At 41.4% G+C, this 20,087-nt stretch overlaps 1 protein-coding gene across 1 annotated transcript in view; it reads right to left on the bottom strand.

Moving 5' to 3' along the window:
- Positions 1-20,087, bottom strand: part of Trpm6 (transient receptor potential cation channel subfamily M member 6) — a 142,966-nt gene that overhangs the window by 75,867 nt on the left and 47,012 nt on the right. The window contains exons 8-16 of the mRNA XM_052713226.1: positions 14,366-14,534; positions 13,744-13,867; positions 11,244-11,316; positions 11,018-11,118; positions 7,891-8,025; positions 6,873-6,926; positions 5,668-5,808; positions 3,328-3,462; positions 1,498-1,778 (exon numbers count right to left, since the gene is read on the bottom strand). Of these exons, the coding sequence (XP_052569186.1) occupies positions 1,498-1,778; positions 3,328-3,462; positions 5,668-5,808; positions 6,873-6,926; positions 7,891-8,025; positions 11,018-11,118; positions 11,244-11,316; positions 13,744-13,867; positions 14,366-14,534 (1,213 nt within the window). The remainder of the gene's footprint in view (positions 1-1,497; positions 1,779-3,327; positions 3,463-5,667; positions 5,809-6,872; positions 6,927-7,890; positions 8,026-11,017; positions 11,119-11,243; positions 11,317-13,743; positions 13,868-14,365; positions 14,535-20,087) is intronic.

The following is a 20,087-nucleotide window of genomic DNA, read 5'->3' on the forward strand; positions in this document are numbered from 1 at the left end:
GGCACACCAAAAAACGCCAGTTAATTGGGCCGTGTGATCAAAACAGAATTAGGCTCTGTAATAAACAGCAATTTAATCTCAGCCATCAGGAGCTACAGCGGCTGCTCAGAAGCAGATCGGTCTCCCGCACAGAAGGTAGACGACTTGTCCTATTTTCCTGGTAGCCCAAAGTAGAATTTAACATTTTTGTCAGAAGCCATTCCATGCCACGTGATGTACTACATTCATCCTGGCGTGGGTGTGTCTACATGATAAGACCTAATAGAGAAATTCTGACAGAAAACACTGTGTCCAGGAAACATTGTAGTACCATGTTTTATCATCATCATCATCATCATCATCACTACTATTTTTTTTTTTATAAAATCCTTAAATACTTAAGAAGCTAGACCCAGAAACCTTCTCCAGAAATGCTCTAGGTCTGTAATCAAGCTATAACTTCCGTCACTCACTGAGCTTCCCTTCGTCGACAGGACTATAACACTTTCATGATCAGATTAATGGAAACATCTCTCCTCTTTCTCATTCCCACCAGTGACTTTCTAATTCTTTACTACAATATGTGTGTTTGCTTTCCCAGCCTGAAAGACACCTAAGGTAAGCAGTTGTCTTAACAACATTGAAGACTTTGGGGGCTCCAAAGGGCTTTCTATGTCATTCGTTTCAAAAATCATTAACTGTCCTTAAGGAAGTAAAGGCTAAAATCTAGACTGCTGACCTGCACAATTCAAAACTGGCTGCCCATGGGACTCAGCACTCCTCACTGGAAGGTCACTTCTCTCCTATATTCCACAGAGTTCCTTCTACTCTTTCCCATTCTTTCCTACAAGAATGCACAAGGTATAGGGCAATAGTCAACGCTGGCTGCTGGGATGAACAGAATCAAGAAATAACTAGAAATCAGTATCACACTGTGTCTGTGACCATGTTTCCAGGGCTTGGCATGTGAGTCTGAGTGGACTACCTGAAGAAGATCCCTTCTCCAGTTGGATGGGCCCACCTGCTCCTCCAGGGGCCCAAAGGGAATAAGTACAAAAAGTGAATTTGTCTCTGCCCTTGAGAGGTGAGACTCCTTTCATGTGCCCTGGACATCAGCAGTCCAGGCTCTACCGCCTGAAGATTCCACAGCTTGCAGCACCAGCACCCTCCCCCAGTTCAAAGGCCTTTCACTGAGAACCCTACCCTAGATTCCCTGGTTCTGGGGCCTCTGGACATGGACGTGGCCATGTTTCTGGCATCCCTGGGTCTCCAGGATCCACACAGTCTGCCTCAGGACTTCTTAGTGACCAGAATCACTTAAGTCAATTCTCTTACAAACCCCCTCTCACATAACTATCTATGCACCCTACTGGTTCTGTTCCTTGGGGGATGCTTGACTAAATTAACACACAATTCTAAGTGAATCTGTTTATCCTGTGGTAATGTGAGGGAGAAAGCAGCATCCACACTTCCTGAAAGGTGTTGCTGTTTGGTGTGAAGTGAAGAGCGAAGACCTACTCGGAGTAACTTTTCAGTTCCTCTGAGGTGTCGTCCACCATGTTGCTTTCCTTAGCTTCCCGGGCCATGGCTCTATAGAGAATGCTGGCAATGACTGCCTTGACTGTGGTCTCCGCGCCATGCTGCCAAAAGAACATGGCCATCTTCTGCCTCTTCATCAGTACAGCCCACACCAGCAAGTCATTGTACGGGTAGAGAAAGCCAGCAGACTCAGGGTCCTCGGATAGGCTGTGTATTTCCTTTGATTTCTTCTTTGGCTTGTGTGAGTCTCCAGGCTTGTCCTATTGCAAAGGAGAACAAAGTCCTGAGGGACTCAGATGCACAATGCTTAGCTAAATATAGCACAGCCAAGTATCCTAGAGATACTTTATAACTAGTTAATACCTTTGTTAGATTCCAGCACTGAAGAAAGAAAGCAAAACAAACAAACAAAAGCCCAGATATCCCCCACAGTAGAACTGTTAGTACAAATATCCAATAAAACTGATACAGTGTGCCCATTTCATGAGGCATGCAAAAGCAATCAGCTGGGGGTGTAGCTCTGTGGTTGAGCAACCAACTGATATGCACAAAACCCTGAGTTCAAGTCTCAGAACTATAAAAAAAATGCATGCTTTATTAACTACAACATAGAACTTAGAAGGCCACGAGGACTGAGTTCAAACACAGTCCTGACTCCATAGTGAGAACTTGTCTCAAAATATGTGGAGTATCATTAAGATAAACCAGCAAGCATGACTTGCCCTTTGATGGCAGTCTATTTGGGTAAGTAAGAATTTTATTTTAAATATTCTCTACTTCTACCTTAACAAGTTGATTTTTCATTATTCCTTTGAAGCGGGTCACTTGTGCTGCCAGCATACATTCAAATAGATCAACTTGCTTTATTTTATTCCGGTGAAAATAAGCACTATCCCCCTGGCTAGCTGACCCTTTGCAGCTCAACTGACATGCCACTCAAACTCCCGGTGTGCCTTTGTGTGGCTTCCTGTCCCTGACTCAGTGCCCTGCACGATGTTACTACCTTGAGAAAAGTGAAACCATTTCTCAGTCACCATTTTATCTCCCTCTGCCTGCTTACCTTCCCAATTCAACCAAGTACTCAACCAAGTACTCCCAAATGCTTGGGGAATAATAAAGGTTTTTAAATAAGTATTTGTAATTTGAAGCATCATAGCAAAAACTATTAGAATGCTTCTCTTCTCTTTCTACAGATAAAAAAGAATCTTTTCATTAATGGTGGCCAAGGGCTACGCCAACAGCTGTGGGAAAGCAAACATCTTACAGACAATAGTGTATGATTTCCACGGAAATACTTAAGTAAGAGCATTCTGCCCCAGAGATGGGCAGGCTAAAGACGCACATTCATTATCTTTGTTATACTGCAAAATTAGGATAAAACTAACTTCAAGGAAGACTTAAGGAAAAGAAGATACAAAAGGAACATCTCCCAAAAGCTAAGTTACAAACGGAATGGTCCTCATATCCAACCAGGCTTGAGCAAGGAAATTAAGAGTGTAGTGTAAGGCTAATGATTATGAATGTTTAATACCATGGCATACACAGCCTGCCTGAGCCAACTGTACAAGGCAGAGGTGGGAACAAGGAAGAGAACCTGAGGGGCAAGCCCAGACAACCACTGGGTTGTCAGCACTCTGGGTTGTTGAAGAGTAGCTGTGTCAGCAGTAATGCTCATGAATTACACCATCTGTTTATGGTCCCGGTGGATGATTCCTCATCGGCCCCTCCCTTTCTCCAGTGTCAAATGAAGGAGTCATCTCAGTCTGCAAAACCAACTTCATTTTCAGTTCTCTAAACAAAGGCGTCTACCTTGGATTTGTAGGGCTGGGCAGTCCTAAAGAACTGGGAATGCAGTGTGCTTTCCGAAGACTCGTTTCTACTTCCCAAGGAATGTCTCTGGTGAAGAGGGTGCTGGGAAAGGCTCTGAGAAAAGCTGGTCACACTCTGGTATATGTTGTTATTTTGTTTTTAAAGAAAAAAAAAGGAGAGAGATTTAAAAATATATATTATAATAAGGACAACATATTCTTTCCAATGATGAAAACTAAATATGTGTCCTCTCAAATACCCGACACTTCTGTCTCTTGTCCATGGTTAATAATTAATGTCTCTAGAGATTTGTCACTCAATAGCCTCCCCCAGTCTCCTTCTGATGAACACTACTATTTCCTGACATCTTCGAGAACATACTCTTTTGTTTGCTATTATGCACCTGAATTCCTTTCCTATGTGGAAATTCCTTTATAATCAATGGATGCTCTAGCCTCAGAACAAGTTCAAAACAAGCAATAAAATTTTATGGTTTTGATAAGAAAAAGTTTCCACTCCCAAAGAGCTCTAAGGTAAAGGTGAAGTTAGAAAGTTCTGGAATTTTTCCAGGTGGCATATAATATCTCCACTGCATGGGCATCAAATGAAATGTGAGCAAGTAAAAACACAAATACAGAGACTAACGTAAGAGCCTAGGATACAGACCCCAGGTTTGGAAAAACTCTACTCTCCTTCAGTTTGTGTTCTATGGATAAAAAATGAACATAGAAAGAATGAAGTTAAGAGTTTTCAGTGACAACAGCCATGTTAGTGTCATCATTATTGTAAGAGAGAATTAATAATATCAATACGGTAATAATCACAATGAGTATTGGTAAGTTGCTCAAAGCCTGATCTGGAATAAGGATGTGGAGGGTTTTTGTTATTCTCACAAGTTTGTGAACAGGACATTAATATGCCCATTTCATAGATGGGAGACACAGACAGGTTATGTTTCAGAAACCAAGTAAAGAGACAAATAGGATTTGATGTCAAACCACTCCGACTCCACACTCTGTGGGTGCTAGCACTGTGGTCTGGCTGCAGTCTACACTGAAACACCATCACCAACACTCAGGAAAACGCAACTAGTGGAATGGGATATGTCATACGAATGGACTGTTTCCAGAACAAGCAGGAATGGAGCCTCCTAGTAAACAGTTAACCAGCTGCACCAAGGCCGCACGGGGATCCTGTCCTCACCACCACATGGGGGCGCCACTCCTTTCAAAGGCAGTAGCTGATGCTGGGTGTCCTTCGGCCTCAGAAATCTCAGCAGAGGTTATCTCCTAGGTGAGATGTGGTTTTCCATATTTTGCATGGAAAAAATGGGGTTTGTGGGGGTTGTTTTGTTCATTTCCTAAACTCAAACTGGGCTATCACTTCTCCAAATTCTTTATAAAGGTCCCAAGTAGCTGGATAGCCCAGGTTCTTTATGGAGCCTCCCGGAAGCCACATTCCAGTCTCATCCCTGTCCACCCATGACAAAGGTCTTAGTGTTTCTGCAGAACCCCGCCCTGAGGTCTGAGCAATCCTTCTCTGTTCCCACTTTTCTCTTTATGTCAGTGTCCAGTTCTTCTTTTCTGGTGTCTGTTTCTCCAAAAAGAACTTAACTCCTCTGACTATAGGTCTATAATGGCAGCTCTCCTTTCATAATCTCAGTCTTCCAAAAGTATGACAGAAAATATATTCTTATCTATAAAACTTTTTCTCTTTTTAAGCTGACTCTGTTTTCATCTTCCAGTCTAATCCTTACATGCTTAGCCCAGTCTCCAGACTATAGAGGCCATTGTTAGTTTACAGAAATAAATCTATTAAGAGTTTGACCTTAGCCGGGCGGTGGTGGCGCACACCTTTAATCCCAGCACTCGGGAGGCAGAGCCAGGCGGATGTCTGTGAGTTCGAGGCCAGCCTAGTCTCCAAAGTAAGTTCTGGGAAAGGCGCAAAGCTACACAGAGAAACCCTGTCTCGAAAAAAAAAAAAAAAAAAGAGTTTGACCTCTTTGTTTTTGTTTTCAAAAGGAAGAAAAGCGGTAGCAGCTGCTCTCTAACCAGATTCATCACAACACCGCTTCTATGTTAATATAGCACAACATCCCACTTTGTATTGTGGGTAATTTTCCCATCCATCTGTTTCTTCTAAGATGTCTCTTTATATTTGTCTCATGCCAGTACACGCACCCTTTGCACAGGACTCTACGTACAGCAGGTGACGTGTACCCTCAGATGGGAGACCCATCACAGAGGCTACTGCTGCCCTTGGGACTCCATCAGCCATTTTTCTAAAACCACACTTTGCAATGTCCCTTCCTCACACTGGGCTAGTTTTCAATGATGTTACCTTGTTTTTCCTGTAGAGATTGTTGTAGAGAACTCTGAAACTTTTCCTCGTGTAGCTGCTTCGGTAGGCTCCACCAATGAGGTACTCTATTACCAGCCCGATGTCGACGAGCGTGATTCTATAGCTCGCGAGAAGGGTATGCTACAAGGAAGAGCAAGGAGTCACAGCTTTGTTTTCTTCTCTGTCTCTTTTTCCATGCTCTCAGAAGGCAACACGCCTAACTTCTCCATCCCGTTCTCTTCAGCATATTGTGAGTTTTAGCACATAATTTAGACAAGTCATTTTGCTATAGCTCAAATCAGTGTAACCTAAATTTATATCAGCATAGACAATTTTGCTTACTGTAAATTTGCAAAGTAAATATCTTCCTTTTATCTGACTCTCCAACTAAGTCAACAGAAGCAGAAAGTCCACACTCTATCCAATGAGATAACACTTCAAAAGATGAGAAACACTTAAAATGTACTGTGGATGGCTTTTTACTACAGTGACAAATGAAAGACCTTTAAATTTTCAAGTCGCACATTACTCAACATTCAATGAGAACACTCTGAGCAAAACATGAGAAAGGATGTTGAACCATCCTAACTCCCTACAACAGGGCTCAGACACACAAAAGCATTGTTTGCATCCCTAAGCTGCCATGGGTGCTCAAAACAACGATAACAGAAAACATCAGAAATCATACTCTAGACACCCCCAAAAGGCCTGTGCTGCTGCAGTTCTCATTGGCTGTGTGATAGATATAGTCTATTGGGGTGCTGACCCATTGCTTATGTTTCTTCATTTACTTTGGTTGTTTCTTTTGAGACAGGGTCTAATATGTAGCCCAGGCTGCCCTTAAAACCTGGATCCTCATATCTCCTGAGTGCTAGAATTACAAGCATGAACCCCCAAATCTGGCCTGTTTGTTTTGTTTGTGTTCATGTGGTGCTGACAGTTGAACTCAAGGTCTTCCATAAAGCACTGTGTCACTGAACTACATCCTTCTGATCCATGTTTTTCATAACTAATGTCACATAGTTGATGGACTAAACTTTAAAAAAAAAAACGAAATGGGAAAACCTAGAAGAGTAAAATTTGGTGATTAAAGAGTAAGTAATTCACAATAAAAATCCAAACATTTCTTTAATAAATTTTCATTCAACTCCCTCAAATCTAAAGTAATAGGCAAAAAGAATTTTCAACTTTCATACTTAGGTTACCTGCTTTACATCTTGGACAAGATGACGCAAAAACATATTAGTTGGTCCTTGTTTCTGTGATTTAAAAAAAGAAGAAAAAGAATCATTTCCTTTAACTATCATGTGCTGGAGGTGCCTTGCTACAAAATTACATAGGTATTTCAAATTACATAAGCAATCCAGAACATCGAAAATCTTCTTCAACATCATTAGTAATGAAACTTAAGCTATTTAATCCTAAAGATGGAGTTTCCCAAGAGAAGCCATGATTGTTCATAATTTTCAAAGCATGTATACAGAGAGAGATAGTAAAGATGTTAGTTTTATGTGATAAGAAGTACAAATTTTGGACATTTATGACTACCCTTTATCATATATAAATTCTACCAAATACAAGTGCATTCTATCAATTGGTATTTTGTTGAATCCTTATAATGTTCAGCTTCCTGAGGGATTCAAGGGAGTCTTCACAATAATAGAAAATAAAGAGTAATACATATCCTAAAAAGTAACCAACAGGGTGAAGATGTGTGTGCTGAAAAGAAGCTACAAGTATTTCAAATTCTAGAAAGAGATAACTGCTAAGTAATTGGAGTAATGAAGAAGAGAGAACTTGAACGGTCTTTGAAGAGAGGACAGTGTTGAAAGGAACAGGAAGGACAATTCAGGAAGGTGCCTGGCATGGGCAATGGACATTTTCACAACGGAAAAGCAGGTCTTAAGGGTTGAACTTAGTCATCAGTCTTGTCCACAAGTGCCTTTACCCAGTGAGCCACCTCATTGTCCCAAGAGCAACATATTAATAGTGGCTTTAGGTTAAGAGACTCCAAATAACTGAATAAAAAGCAGTCTCTTCTTATTTACAGTATTGTCTCCATCTTAAGATAAAATAGAATTGGTAAGAGTGTAGCTTGGGTTGGAAAGTAAGTCTGCATTCTGAAAACCATGTTGGTACATGAACATTTAAGGAGACAGACAAACCTGAAGCTAACTAGCAAACAAATCTTGAGCAAGATGACATGAAGTGTTCCATACTCACTGTATTATAGAGATCTTCCAGCCGGGGGATGGTGAGGAAACGGTGGAGGTTCACTCCATTCTCTATCAAGAGTTTCACAAAATCTACCCGATCCATCATTAAGGCATCTAACATTGCTTGCTCTAGAACACCGGGCTTCCAGAGGTACAAATAAAGAAGTATGAAGACAATTAACATAAGAGAAATAATAATCACAAACACTACACAGATGTCATCATTAAAAGCTACAATCTTCCTAAGAAATCAGGGCCTAACTGAAGACATAGTCAAGAATGGTTCATGTTCTTGTGTGAGAAAACTGAACACTGTAACAAGCTCAAAGTTCCCCCAAACTGATGGTGAGTCTTAAAGGTAATTCTAATGAAAATCCAAGGGTTTCTGAGTTTGTTTTTAATTTGAGGACAGAGGGAAATGTTTACTCATTCATTTGGTTGATGGATTTTTTTAAAAAATTTGTACCATCATTATTCCATTTAAACTTTACCTGCATTAGGTATATAAGTGGCATATTGGACATACTCATCTAATTGTCCCCTATCAAAAAAATCCACTAAAACTGCATCAGAGAAACTGATTTAGACAAATCAATTCACAAGTAAGTGGAGGCAGGGGGAATGAGGACAGCAGAATGAACTGTGAAAAGCAGTTGGTCAAGTGGTACTTGGCTCCAGTCCACCCAAAACCAAACAGTTGAAGTGAGAAGTATCAAGGATCACACAAATTTACACCACAGTGAAGTCAATGTACACATGCTGAGTCTAATGTCAGGACTCGGAAGTCATTGTCCCCACTTGGCCCTTTACTATGAGCAGTAATGCTTGCACCTCCCAGCTCTATAAACATTTCTTTTCTAACATTATCACCAGTGCAAGAGAAGATAAGAATGTGCTGACACTGAGGAGAGTCCCCCAGAAAATGGCATCAGATGACCCGTGAGTTCAAACTCACGGGACAAAAAATATCTCCCTGTCTGTCCTCCAACTGTGAGTAAAAAAATCAACACAAATGGACCACAAAAGCTAGGCAGAACCAAATAATTCAAGAGGAACGCCTCCAAAGGACTATTATTAATAGTTTCAGACAGATAAAATAATATTTATTCCAGGTGCCACTGAACACAGAGGAAAGAAAGTCCACTCAGCAAATAAATGTGCTCACGGGACTTGGTAGACTAATGCAAATCTACCAGTAACATAAGGCTTCACTGAGGCTGAGAAGTTGAGAAACCCTACCAAACACAAACACAAGAAAAGCAAGAGAAGTAATTATTACCAACTAAGTAAATACTCAGAACTCAGGAATCAAAAAAAAAAAAAAAAGAGCAGAGAAAACGAGAAAAAATGGAATGATACTGTGAAGGCAAGTTTAAAACGATGTGCATCATGAGTCTGTAGACCTGTGCTGTTTAGAAGGAGAATGGCCCACATAGGCTCACATATCTGAATGCTCCAGTTGACAGAATTATTTGGGCAGGATTAGGAGGCATGGCCTTGGTGGAGGAGGCATGTCACCGGGGGCAGGCTTTGAAGTTTCAAAAGACTTGCACCCCTCCCAGTGTGCCTCTCTGCCTCACACTTGTGCTTTTGACATATGAACTCTCAGCTGTTTCTGCCAGCCGGCCTTCACTCCACCATCATGAACAATACCCCTCTGAACGCTGACGCCCAATTAGATGTTTTCTTTTATAAGTTGCCTCCTTCATGACATTTTATCACAGCAATAGAAAGGTAACTAAGATAAGACCTAACACACACCATGGTGAAAGCTCAGAACCTTAGAGAAAGAATATTTGAAAACTTCCAGGGAAGAGAAAGATAGGAACATGAGGCATGGTAAGAGTAGAAATGAGGCCAAGCCAAAGGAGACCAGCTGCTCACTTCAGCAAAAGGCTGCCAGCTTTGATTAGTTCTTTTATGGGAATGGTTCAAGATTTGGTGACTGTCCATTAGTCACAGGCACAGTTTCAAACAGTATTCTCCTTATGCACAAGCATCCTGGTCTTGTACTTAGTGGACTAGGAAGTGCTCAGTTCCATTCAGGAGCTGCTGAGTAAAGGGTCAGGTCCTCATCTTGCACAAACTTCTTGGCCTCGTTACAGAGATGAAGGACTTCCAGTGTTGCAGTTGAAGAGAATGCTTGAGTAGAAGAAACACAGACCCACTCCAGCTGGAGGTAGTCAAGTTAACCCTTTATAGTCTTTGACCCAATCATTTTTCAAATGATCAGCATGTCTACATGCAGCAGAATCTGCAGAATTCAAGACTGATCAGCAAAGGGGCAGATGATGTGACGAGAAAGATACCAAGTCCTGTCTCCCACTTTAGAAGTCTATCAGACAACTGTATGCTCCCAAGCAGAGCCACTCTTTTCAGCTAAAGTGTCTGCAGAGTACCCTGGACAAATGTTACTATAGCCCACACCTCAGAGGTGTGACCTGAAGTAGACTGGGGTTGACTCTGATAAGATGCTGGCCTTTGAAGTGACCCTCAAGTCTTTCTGAGGATAACTTGTGGAATAAGGCTTTATCTTAGCAATAACTCTTCCCTTTATCTTTGCTTACCATTTGTATAGTCATTTTAGAACACACTAGTTTTTTATCTTAGGTTAGTCACAAGGTGCTCCTGTAGACATCTTAGCCTTGTGATCTAACCTGGAACTTAACAACAAAGATGAAGACAGAGTGGAAGGAAGGACAAGCTCAGAGGCAGAAGAAAACACACATTGTGTTTCCACTGGGTTGAGAGGTTAAAGGCTTACCACGTATTTATTTTGAGTCTTCTTGTGGTAGCCTCTATGCCTTTCACTATAAATATTACATTTTAATGTAAAGCTAAACAAAACACTAAGGTAACATTTAAGTTATGAATAATAAAAACAAAATCAAACTCATTCAAAATAAATCTAAACTCTTTCCATTATTTTGATCTTTTAACATCCTAGTTCATCTTCCATGAAGCCAGGGAAATCTGTTTTCGGGGAGGCAAACCAAGGAAGAGACATGCCTTTGTTTCCCTGGGTGCCTAGCCATCAGAGTAATTTCTATCTTTAATCCAATTTTTTTCTTTATCCCTCTCTGACAAACCAATACACAAAATCCTTTTTTCAAACAACCTCATTTTCATTATACCTTCCAATGTTGTCCATAAATTAGGATATGTTTCTTGGCAATGTCCATTCTGTCCCAAGCCATTGCCAGATTTAATTGTTCTGATATTGATAAGCTTGTGCCTAGGAGGAAAGAAAGGAATAATCATATATAACATATTCAAAAATATATAGGGGAAAAGCATAGAATCCTCTAGAATGTGAGAACAGGAAGTGAGGAGGAACTGTGAATCGGGTGGATCACTCACCCTTCAACAAAACTGTGAGGATTGCCAAATCAAGGTCTTGGTGCTCCTCAGAATCAGCATCAAATATGGTAATCTGTGATGGGGGAAAATCAGGAAGTCACAGCTTAGAAACTACCCCAGAGATGTCTTTGAATGGTACCAATAAGATGAACATTTCAGCTACTGAAGAAAATATTCCTGGTTTTGTCATTTTAAACAGCATGGCATTATTTGACTTATAGAAGGAAAACTGTTTCAAATAGGGTGACAAAGAATTAAAGGCACTTGGAAAAACTAAACAATAAAAATGTCACATGTAATGGAGCTTACTCTGCACCTTCCTCAGGGAAAGAGCCTCATTGTCGACTCCCAGTGCAAATCAACTCATCTCTCCTTCGGAAGGGGAAACCGTGAGAGCCCTCTGCCCACTTAAACTTAGAAACTAAGACCTTTGCCTCAAAATGAGAAGTGACTCCTCAAATGCTATCCTAAACTCAGGAAGATGAGGACCATGGATCCCATGGATGGGACAATGAACTGCAGTCTTAGCAGTGTCAAAGTGCCCAGGGTACCCTAGTATGAGACTGATTTAAAAAAAAAAATCAGCATATAATGTGTTAGATACCATTATGACACTTTTTAACAAAATATGATGTTTTGTGGGGTTTGTTCCCCCATTTCCCATCCCTTGGTACTCCTGTGCCCCCTTGGGACCCTCCCAACAAATTCTTTTCCTCTCTGATGTCCCATGCGTCCTTTGGCCCACCCCCCATACACCCCTACCCTCCTTCATCATCTGATATTACCCTTTTTTGGTCTCCTTTCTAGATTTTTAGACTTCACCCACATTTATTTCTATTTACATGCATACTACACCTTTCCAAATAAAAATATATCTCCTGTAATACAGGAAGCTATATTAACAGAGAAAGCCAGGAATGTCAAGCACTGGTCCCGGGTAAGACTCTAACTAGCCCACCTTAGGGACATATCTTAAAGCCACTAAATGTAAGTTACATATCCACAAAATGAGTAAGGATCTGAAAGTAAGTGTCCAAGGTCCTATTTCCAAACTATGCTAATATATCTACACATATTGGATCCTTTTGCCTAACATGGCTACTATGTGTGCCAACAAAGTCAACCTTCAACCACCAACTAACTACACAGAGGCCAACGGCTGTGATGCAAGCACCATGGTTTTCTTTCTTTGCCTTTCTTGATCTTTCTGCTCACTGCTCAGTAATTATACTCCATAATGACAGAAAGAAGCAAGCACTATAGCAATCTCTTTCACATGGCCTTTTCTTCTAATTATGCAAAGCATGGCAGGGTGGCACCTCTGAGCTCAGACCAGGCCTGCCATGTCTTAATTGGATGACTGGACAGATCGCTTAAATTGTCTAGCCTTGAGCTGCATAACTTCCAAAGTGGAACTGAGCAACCATTGCCATCTTGAACTCATTCTTAGGGTCATTTCAGATGAAAGAGAGTTAAAAGCATGTGACTACTTATAAACACAGCTGTGGTCACTGAAGATGCCAAAGGGTTTTTCATGTGTGTTCTTGCCAGATTTGAACTTGTTCCATTGGTGTTGTAAGGTTAGATGCTTTAGCACCAACACAATTCCTTCATGATTTCACTAAGCTTCCTGGTTCTGGAGGGATCACTGTAAATGGCAACATATCTGCATATTTACTGGAGTTTTCTGCTTCATATCATCTAAGGAGACATCATTAAAAATTTTGGAAATAGTTCCCTAAAACATGAGCCCTTTTCCCGAGTCTGCATTATAGTCATAGCCCTTTTTTTTGGTTCTGTTTTGCTTTGATTTGCTCGAGGCAGGGTCTCACTATGTAGCTCTGGTTAGCCTGGAACTCACCATGTAAACTAGGCTGGCTTTAAACTTACGAAGATCAATCTCCTGTGCCTCTGCCTCTGCCTCTGCCTCTGCCTCTGCCTCTGCCTCTGCCTCTGCCTCTGCCTCTGCCTCTGCCTCTGCCTCTGCCTCTGCCTCTGCCTCTGCCTCTGCCTCTGCCTCTGCCTCTGCCTTCTGGGTGCTGGAGTTAAAGGTGTATGCCACCATACTCAGCTGAACTACATTTTCCATTGCATGGTTTAATCTCAAGTTTGCCCTTGTCCAATGCACACACGAAAACCTGCTGAGAGTCTCACTCACAATGCTGTGATGTGGTCATCAAACACTGCAGACTTTACTCCCCTGGACTCCTGGAGCTGCTCTTTCAACCCTTGCAAGTGTTTATGTTTGCTAACTTTTGTGTAATACTGTTTTTCTAAGTGCTTTGTCCCAGACAGAATCTGAAATTTCAAATATGAAGGGTAACACTGAAGGCAGAGCAGTAGGAATCCAAGTTCACACAACTGAACGGTCACATTTTGCAGAGTTATATACATCAAAGTTCAAAATAGGTATTCTGTGCATTTTCTTAATGTAAAAATAAATATTTTGATTTCTGGAAGGTGGCATTTTTTTTTTAAGTCATGAACTCATCATACTTACAGAATCCTTGTGTATCATGCACTCCATTAGAATTTGAAAAAGGTGCTTAGACTGTTTAAGGCTGAAGTTGAACATGCTCTGAATCAGACAGAAGATCTCTTCTTTCACCTGAGGACGCAGCATCCTGTCAGAGAAATAAATGGGCATAATTTGAAGCAACCCAGAGATGAGACCAAGCCAGTAGCACTGGGGTGAGAAACTCCATGTGAGTACCCTACTGAGAAGGTTGCCTTCAAGAGAGCCCATGAGCAGGGGGAGGGGGGTGCAGAGAAGGATGAATTTTAATGTGAGGGGTATTCATCCACCAGGCCCCCCGAAACAATACATTCTAAGGGAGTCTTCTTGAGCTGACAGGGTTCCAGAAGGCAGTGAGTTTTCACAGACTGAGCATAATATTCTCAAATGGTCTAACTTCCTAAAATCATAGGACATTGCTTAGCTAAGACAATAGTGACTCTTGTGGTTATAGGTTGGGAGTTTGATGCACAAGTCCAGTCACTGAAAGAGGAATGACTGACTCAGCATATAGCTTGTCTGGCCCACGAAAATACACAGCTTGAAAGTGCAAAGTGGAAGAATGAATAGTTACTGTGTTTTCAAAGTGGAAGCGTCAACAACTCACCCTCCATCCTCCAGATGTTTGTAGGTGAAGGCCAAGAGGTCAGCAGCTCTGCCTGTGCCCTCACACACCACCACAGGCTCCTTGTTCTTGACAGTCTCCCACACTGAGAGGATGACATTGGGGCCACCTTCCACCACCAGCCCCACCACGGGCACACCTTGTCTTGAACCTATTTCAGGCCACAAACAGTACCAAGCTGTCACAAAGCTGCCATGCCTCGGTCAGCCAGCCACCTTGATTTCTACACTTCAGTCCTTCAACTACCACCCCAACCTTCCTGTTTGATCAGTTCAAGACTAAATCAGAAACTTGGAGTTCAGAGAAAATGTAGCACAGATATGGTGAGGGCATCTTTAAGCTTTCACCAGGAAAAAGATCAGTAAAAGCTTTCATTAACTAAAAAAGGGGGAGGGGGGACTTAAAACATTTTAACACTTCATTGTTGCAAATTCTAAAGGATTTAAAAGTAAGCAGATCTATATAATAGATACCAGTGTCCCCATCACTCATTAAAAACAGGCTTTGTCAGTGCAATAAACTTTTAATGATGGGCAGGGCAACGTTCAATGTTTTTTATATTTCAGAATAGTACAACTTTCACTGTTTGAATTTATCATGATTATATATTATCTTATCAAAGCAAGGAGACAAAAAAGCTGCAGCACTATTGAGCCATTCTTTTATAAAAGCTACTAAATGAAAAAGTTATAAAATGGAACATACAATACATCCTATTTGTATTTTCGAAGCCCTGTGTGTAACTATGTATTTATATGCATGTACATATATATACATTTTCTATCAGTGAATGGAAATCTCTGAAAGAATATACAATAAACCATTAACATTAAAAAGGGACTTTTTGGTATTTTTGAAACAAGTCATAACTATATAACTGAGGTTGGCCTTAAACTCACAATCCATTTGCTTTAACCTCCTGAGTGCTACGTTACAGTATGTACTGCCATGCTCAGCTTGACTTCAATCATCTTATTGACTTAAATTTTAACATGTTGCTTTAAAACTATATATTTGATTTTACATTTCAAAAGAAGGGAAACCGGTGGACAATATTTTATATTCACTTTTGAGCTACAGAGAACTTCACCTTGGGTGAAGTGGCCTTCCTCTGGCCATCCCCTATCCTCACAGATAGGGAGTTGTAGTAGTTTGAATGAAAATTACACACACACACACACACACACACACACACACACACACACACACACACACACACATACACATGCCCATAAGGCATTATTAGGAGGTGTGGCCTTGTTGGAGTAGGTATGGCTTTGTTGGAGAAAATGTGTCACTGAGGTGGGCTTTGAGGTCTCAAGATGCTCAAGCCAAGCCCAGTGTGGCATTCTATTCCTGTTTTCTGCTGATCTGGATGTAGAACTCTCAGCTACATCTCAAGCACCACATCTGCCTGCATGTCACCATGCTTCCTGCCATGACAATAATGGACTAAACCTCTGAAACTTAAACAAGCCCCAATTAAATGGTTTTCTTTATAAAAGTTTCCATGGCCATGGTATCTTCACAGCAATAGAAACCCTAACAACAACGGGGGTCTACATAGTATGACTGCCAAGAGAAGCCCATACTTACATCCCACTCCCTGAAGCTCCTAAGACCCTCAAGATCTTGGCTTCTGGGGGCTGTTTGGGCCTCTGCCCCAAGTACATCCTTTGCAAAGCAAGAGGCATATTTGGGAAGTAGAGAAGAGGTAGAAAGATATTTGATCTCAACTAGGGTGTCCAGGGGATGTCAAGGTGTAGCCCATCTGGAAATGCAGGATTGAGCCAGAGGCAGACAAAAACAGAAAGTGGATGAGTTGAGGGTCCACCTCTGCCAAATTGTGATGCTCTGGCTCAGTACTCTCTAAAACCCAAGAACTCTAAACATAAACTAGCCTAGCTTATACATGTCAAGATCAATGAGTAGAGCATATTGGTGTGTTGGCTTGATTTCATTGTGTATCCTTGTCCCAGATGCCAGAAATGTTATGGTAGGCTGTTGAAGGTATCCAAATATTCCATATAGTCTAATTAATTGGTGTGATAATCTCCTGTTCCTTTTCCATTCAATTCTACTTCATTATTATCTCCACATGAATAAATACTATTAAAAATATGAGAATACAATATACCAACAGGTACACTTAGGGCTCCTCTAACAATATCTTACAAAACTAGGTGAAACAGGAAAAGGGATATATCGAGACACAAAATACTAATGAAACTTAGATAAATATTATTAATCGCCGGGCGGTGGTGGCGCACGCCTTTAATCCCAGCACTCGGGAGGCAGAGCCAGGCGGATCTCTGTGAGTTCGAGGCCAGCCTGGGCTACCAAGTGAGTCCCAGGAAAGGCGCAAAGCTACACAGAGAAACCCTGTCTCGAAAAAAAAAAAAAAAATATTATTAATCAAGCTTTTTTTTCTTGATACTGAAAACCAATCTCAGGGCTTTGCACATGCTGTCTTCTACCCCTAAACTACACCCCCAGCCCTAGGAAAAATTTTTGAGAGAATTTCTTATATCCTGTATGATAGAATAGCCATTAGATATGTGGTAAATTATGTTTATTACTAGGGAAATATACTGTGCTTAGTAAAGAGGGAAAGTCTATCAAAAGCACCATTGATATCAGTTTTATTCTTAAGAATGTGTGTGTGTATGTATGTGTGTGTAGAAAACTAAAAGTTTATATGTGAAAATGTTAATGGTTAGTTTTAATAGTGACAGTGTAAAAATTCTACCTTTCTTTTAATGCATGCTTTCTTTATTTTATCTGAGTGTTAAAGAATGCAATATTCTACCACCAGAAAAAGAAATCAATAAGAGCATTTTGGGGAAGAGAAGAAAGAAGAATCTGATTTCTGCTAGGGATAATTTGAGTCAATAATTAATTCCTCCATAAATAATTATATTCATGATTGCTTTCTCCAAAACTATCTTACTATAAAACCTAAGCAGGAAGAGGGGCAGGATAAAGGTCCATCAGTATATACTAAGCTACAACTAGGCAAGAATTCAAGAAATTCCAGTGAGTATTACACAGTAGGGTGAGAACCTATGACAACAAAGTGGAGCACAGGTCACAAGCTCCAAGAGGATTGGTGGCGGTGGTGGTTGATGTTTTGGTTTTTCGAGACAGGGTTTCTCTGTATAGCCCAGGCTGTCCTGAAACTCACTCTGTAGACCAGGCTGGCCTTGAACTCACAAAGACCCACCTGCCTCTGTCTCCTGGGTGCTGAGATTAAAGGTGTGTACCACCACTGCCCAGCTCCAAGAGGATTTTATATAATGCATTCATGGCACCCCAATAATATATACAACTTGACCCTTGTGTATCAGGTAAAAAGATAAATTTAGTAAATATTTTTGCTAAAAATTTAAAATTCTAATGCTGAGACACCTCATTGGAGAACTGCATGCTACTGCCTGCCAATAAGAATCATGGAGACTACAGTTCTCACGTTAACAGTTCCTAAAACAGTCAGTTTGGGAAGTAATACTTTGCTCTGTGGAGACTAAACTGAAATTACCAGGAGAAAGAGGGGCTTTGGGACTGATGCTTCCTATCCTGACAGGACAATGGCTGACCAAACAACTGCCATTGGCCCCTTTCATTGGCCAATTACTGAGGCCAGGGATTCCTTCAGCAACTCTAATGTGAGCAATATTTAATTTGTTATTTTATTTTATTTTTATTAGTCCTTTCTGCTGATATAAAAGGTCAGACAGCAACTTCAAAGATGCTTTGAGGTTTTTTTAGAAATAATCAATAGTTAGATATTTTCATTCTGTCAAAGTAACTATATGAATGGTAAACATGAATATGTGATCCCCTGTGGACATATCAAGTATGACAATCAGGTATCAATACACAAGAACTTCCACACAGCCGCTGTTAATATTCTGACCCGCCCCTTGAAATCCCACCCCCTTGGCACCACCCTGCACCCTGATGTAACAGCCTCATTCTAAGGAAAAACCCCTCCCCTTCCTCTCTCTCTTCCGCTTTTCCTTCTAAGAGGTGTGCACCCTCAACCTCTCTCTCTCCCTCTCTCTCTCTCTCTCTCTCTCTCTCTCTCTCTCTCTCTCTCTCTCTCTCTCTCTCTCCTATCTTTCTTTCCATCTCTCTATTATAATAAACTCTCCACATGGATGCAGCATCTGGGTTGTGAATTACTGGCCACTGCTGCCGCCACCACCATGCCCGCATGGTGTGCATGTGCCCAGCGTGCCAGCATGTTTCTCTGCATGCACACAATACCCTCAGTGGTCAGCCTGCACAATAATCCATAAAATAGGTGCCTTTGGGACTTCTGTCCCCCAGCAGCAGTGGAGAGGCTTGGGATTGCTGCCTAGGTAGCTGAAAAGCTGTCTCACTTCTTAAATTTATCCTTCTCGGATCTGATGATGTTTGATGACTAGGGTGTATCAGTTTAACAGCCCCAGACTTCATGGTACAGGATAGACTGGTTTTAGATATAACTTCAGCGGTTCAAAGTTTTAATACTGATAAATGCAGCTTTGATAAATTGATAAAACACTGACTACAATGAGTTCTTAAGAGTCCTTAAATTTCTATGGATTTTTAACCCTTTTGCTATGTTGTAAATTCACTCCAGCTGTCTTACAGATACCTACAGGTTCCTAGAAAAAGTTCTGCTAAATCCATTCCAGCTGTCTTACAGATACTACAGGTTCCTGGGAAAGGTTCTGCTACTTTATCAAGAAACCTGGTCTGATGAAAACTTAACAGTCTCCAGAGCCCATTTGACCTCACCCACATTTTGTCGTTTCCCTTCTCCTGCCCGGGCCAAGGGGCTCTCCAGATACACCAGCCCCTGCACCAGCTGGCACCAGCTCTGAGGACACCAACTGGGGTGGATGCACCGCCACCTCCAGAGAAATGGCTGATGTGATGGCTCCTGCACTCCAAAAGAACACATCATCCTTCAATTCACTGCCACAACCTGCCCTCTCAGCTCACTCAAGGAACAGACACCAAAGATTTCCATGATGACAACTAACAATGCTTCTTCACTCACACCTCCTGCCATGTGTGACTCCTGGCTTCTCCCCTCCCCACTTCACCCCTTGTCAGCTTGAAGTAGCCTCGAGAATTCAGCGCCCTTGTTCCCCCACTTGCTCCCATAACGCACCTCTTTTTATAATAATCATAATGGAGGAATGTTAATATTCTGACCCACCCTTTAAAACCCCACCCCTTTGGCACTGTCCTGCATCCTGACGTAAAAGCCTCATTCTAAGGAAAAACTCCTCCCCTTCCTCTCTCTCTTCTACTTTTCCTCCCATGAGATGTGCATCCTCAACCTCTCTCTCTCTCTCTCTCTCTCTCTCTCTCTCTCTCTCTCTCCTATCTTTTCTTCATCTCTCTATTATAATAAACTCTCCATGTGGATGCAGCATCTGGGTTGTGAATTACTGGCTGCCACTGCTGCCACCATGCCTGCATGGCATGCATTTGCCCAGCCCACCGCTGCATCTGCCCAGCATGCCAGCATGTTTCCCTGCATGTGCAGGATACACTCAGGGGTCCCCCCATGCAATAATTCATAACAGCCATACCAAGAAGGAGGAGAAGGGAAGAAAGAACAGACATTTTTTAAAGACATACCATGCACCCAACACTTTTAACCACATCTATCGTGGTTAGTGTTAGTTGTCAACCAGAAAGAATC

This window comes from Peromyscus californicus, unplaced genomic scaffold, assembly GCF_007827085.1.
Source record: "Peromyscus californicus insignis strain IS unplaced genomic scaffold, ASM782708v3 Scaffold_4__1_contigs__length_199733344, whole genome shotgun sequence".
NCBI classification, from domain to species: Eukaryota; Metazoa; Chordata; class Mammalia; order Rodentia; family Cricetidae; genus Peromyscus; species Peromyscus californicus.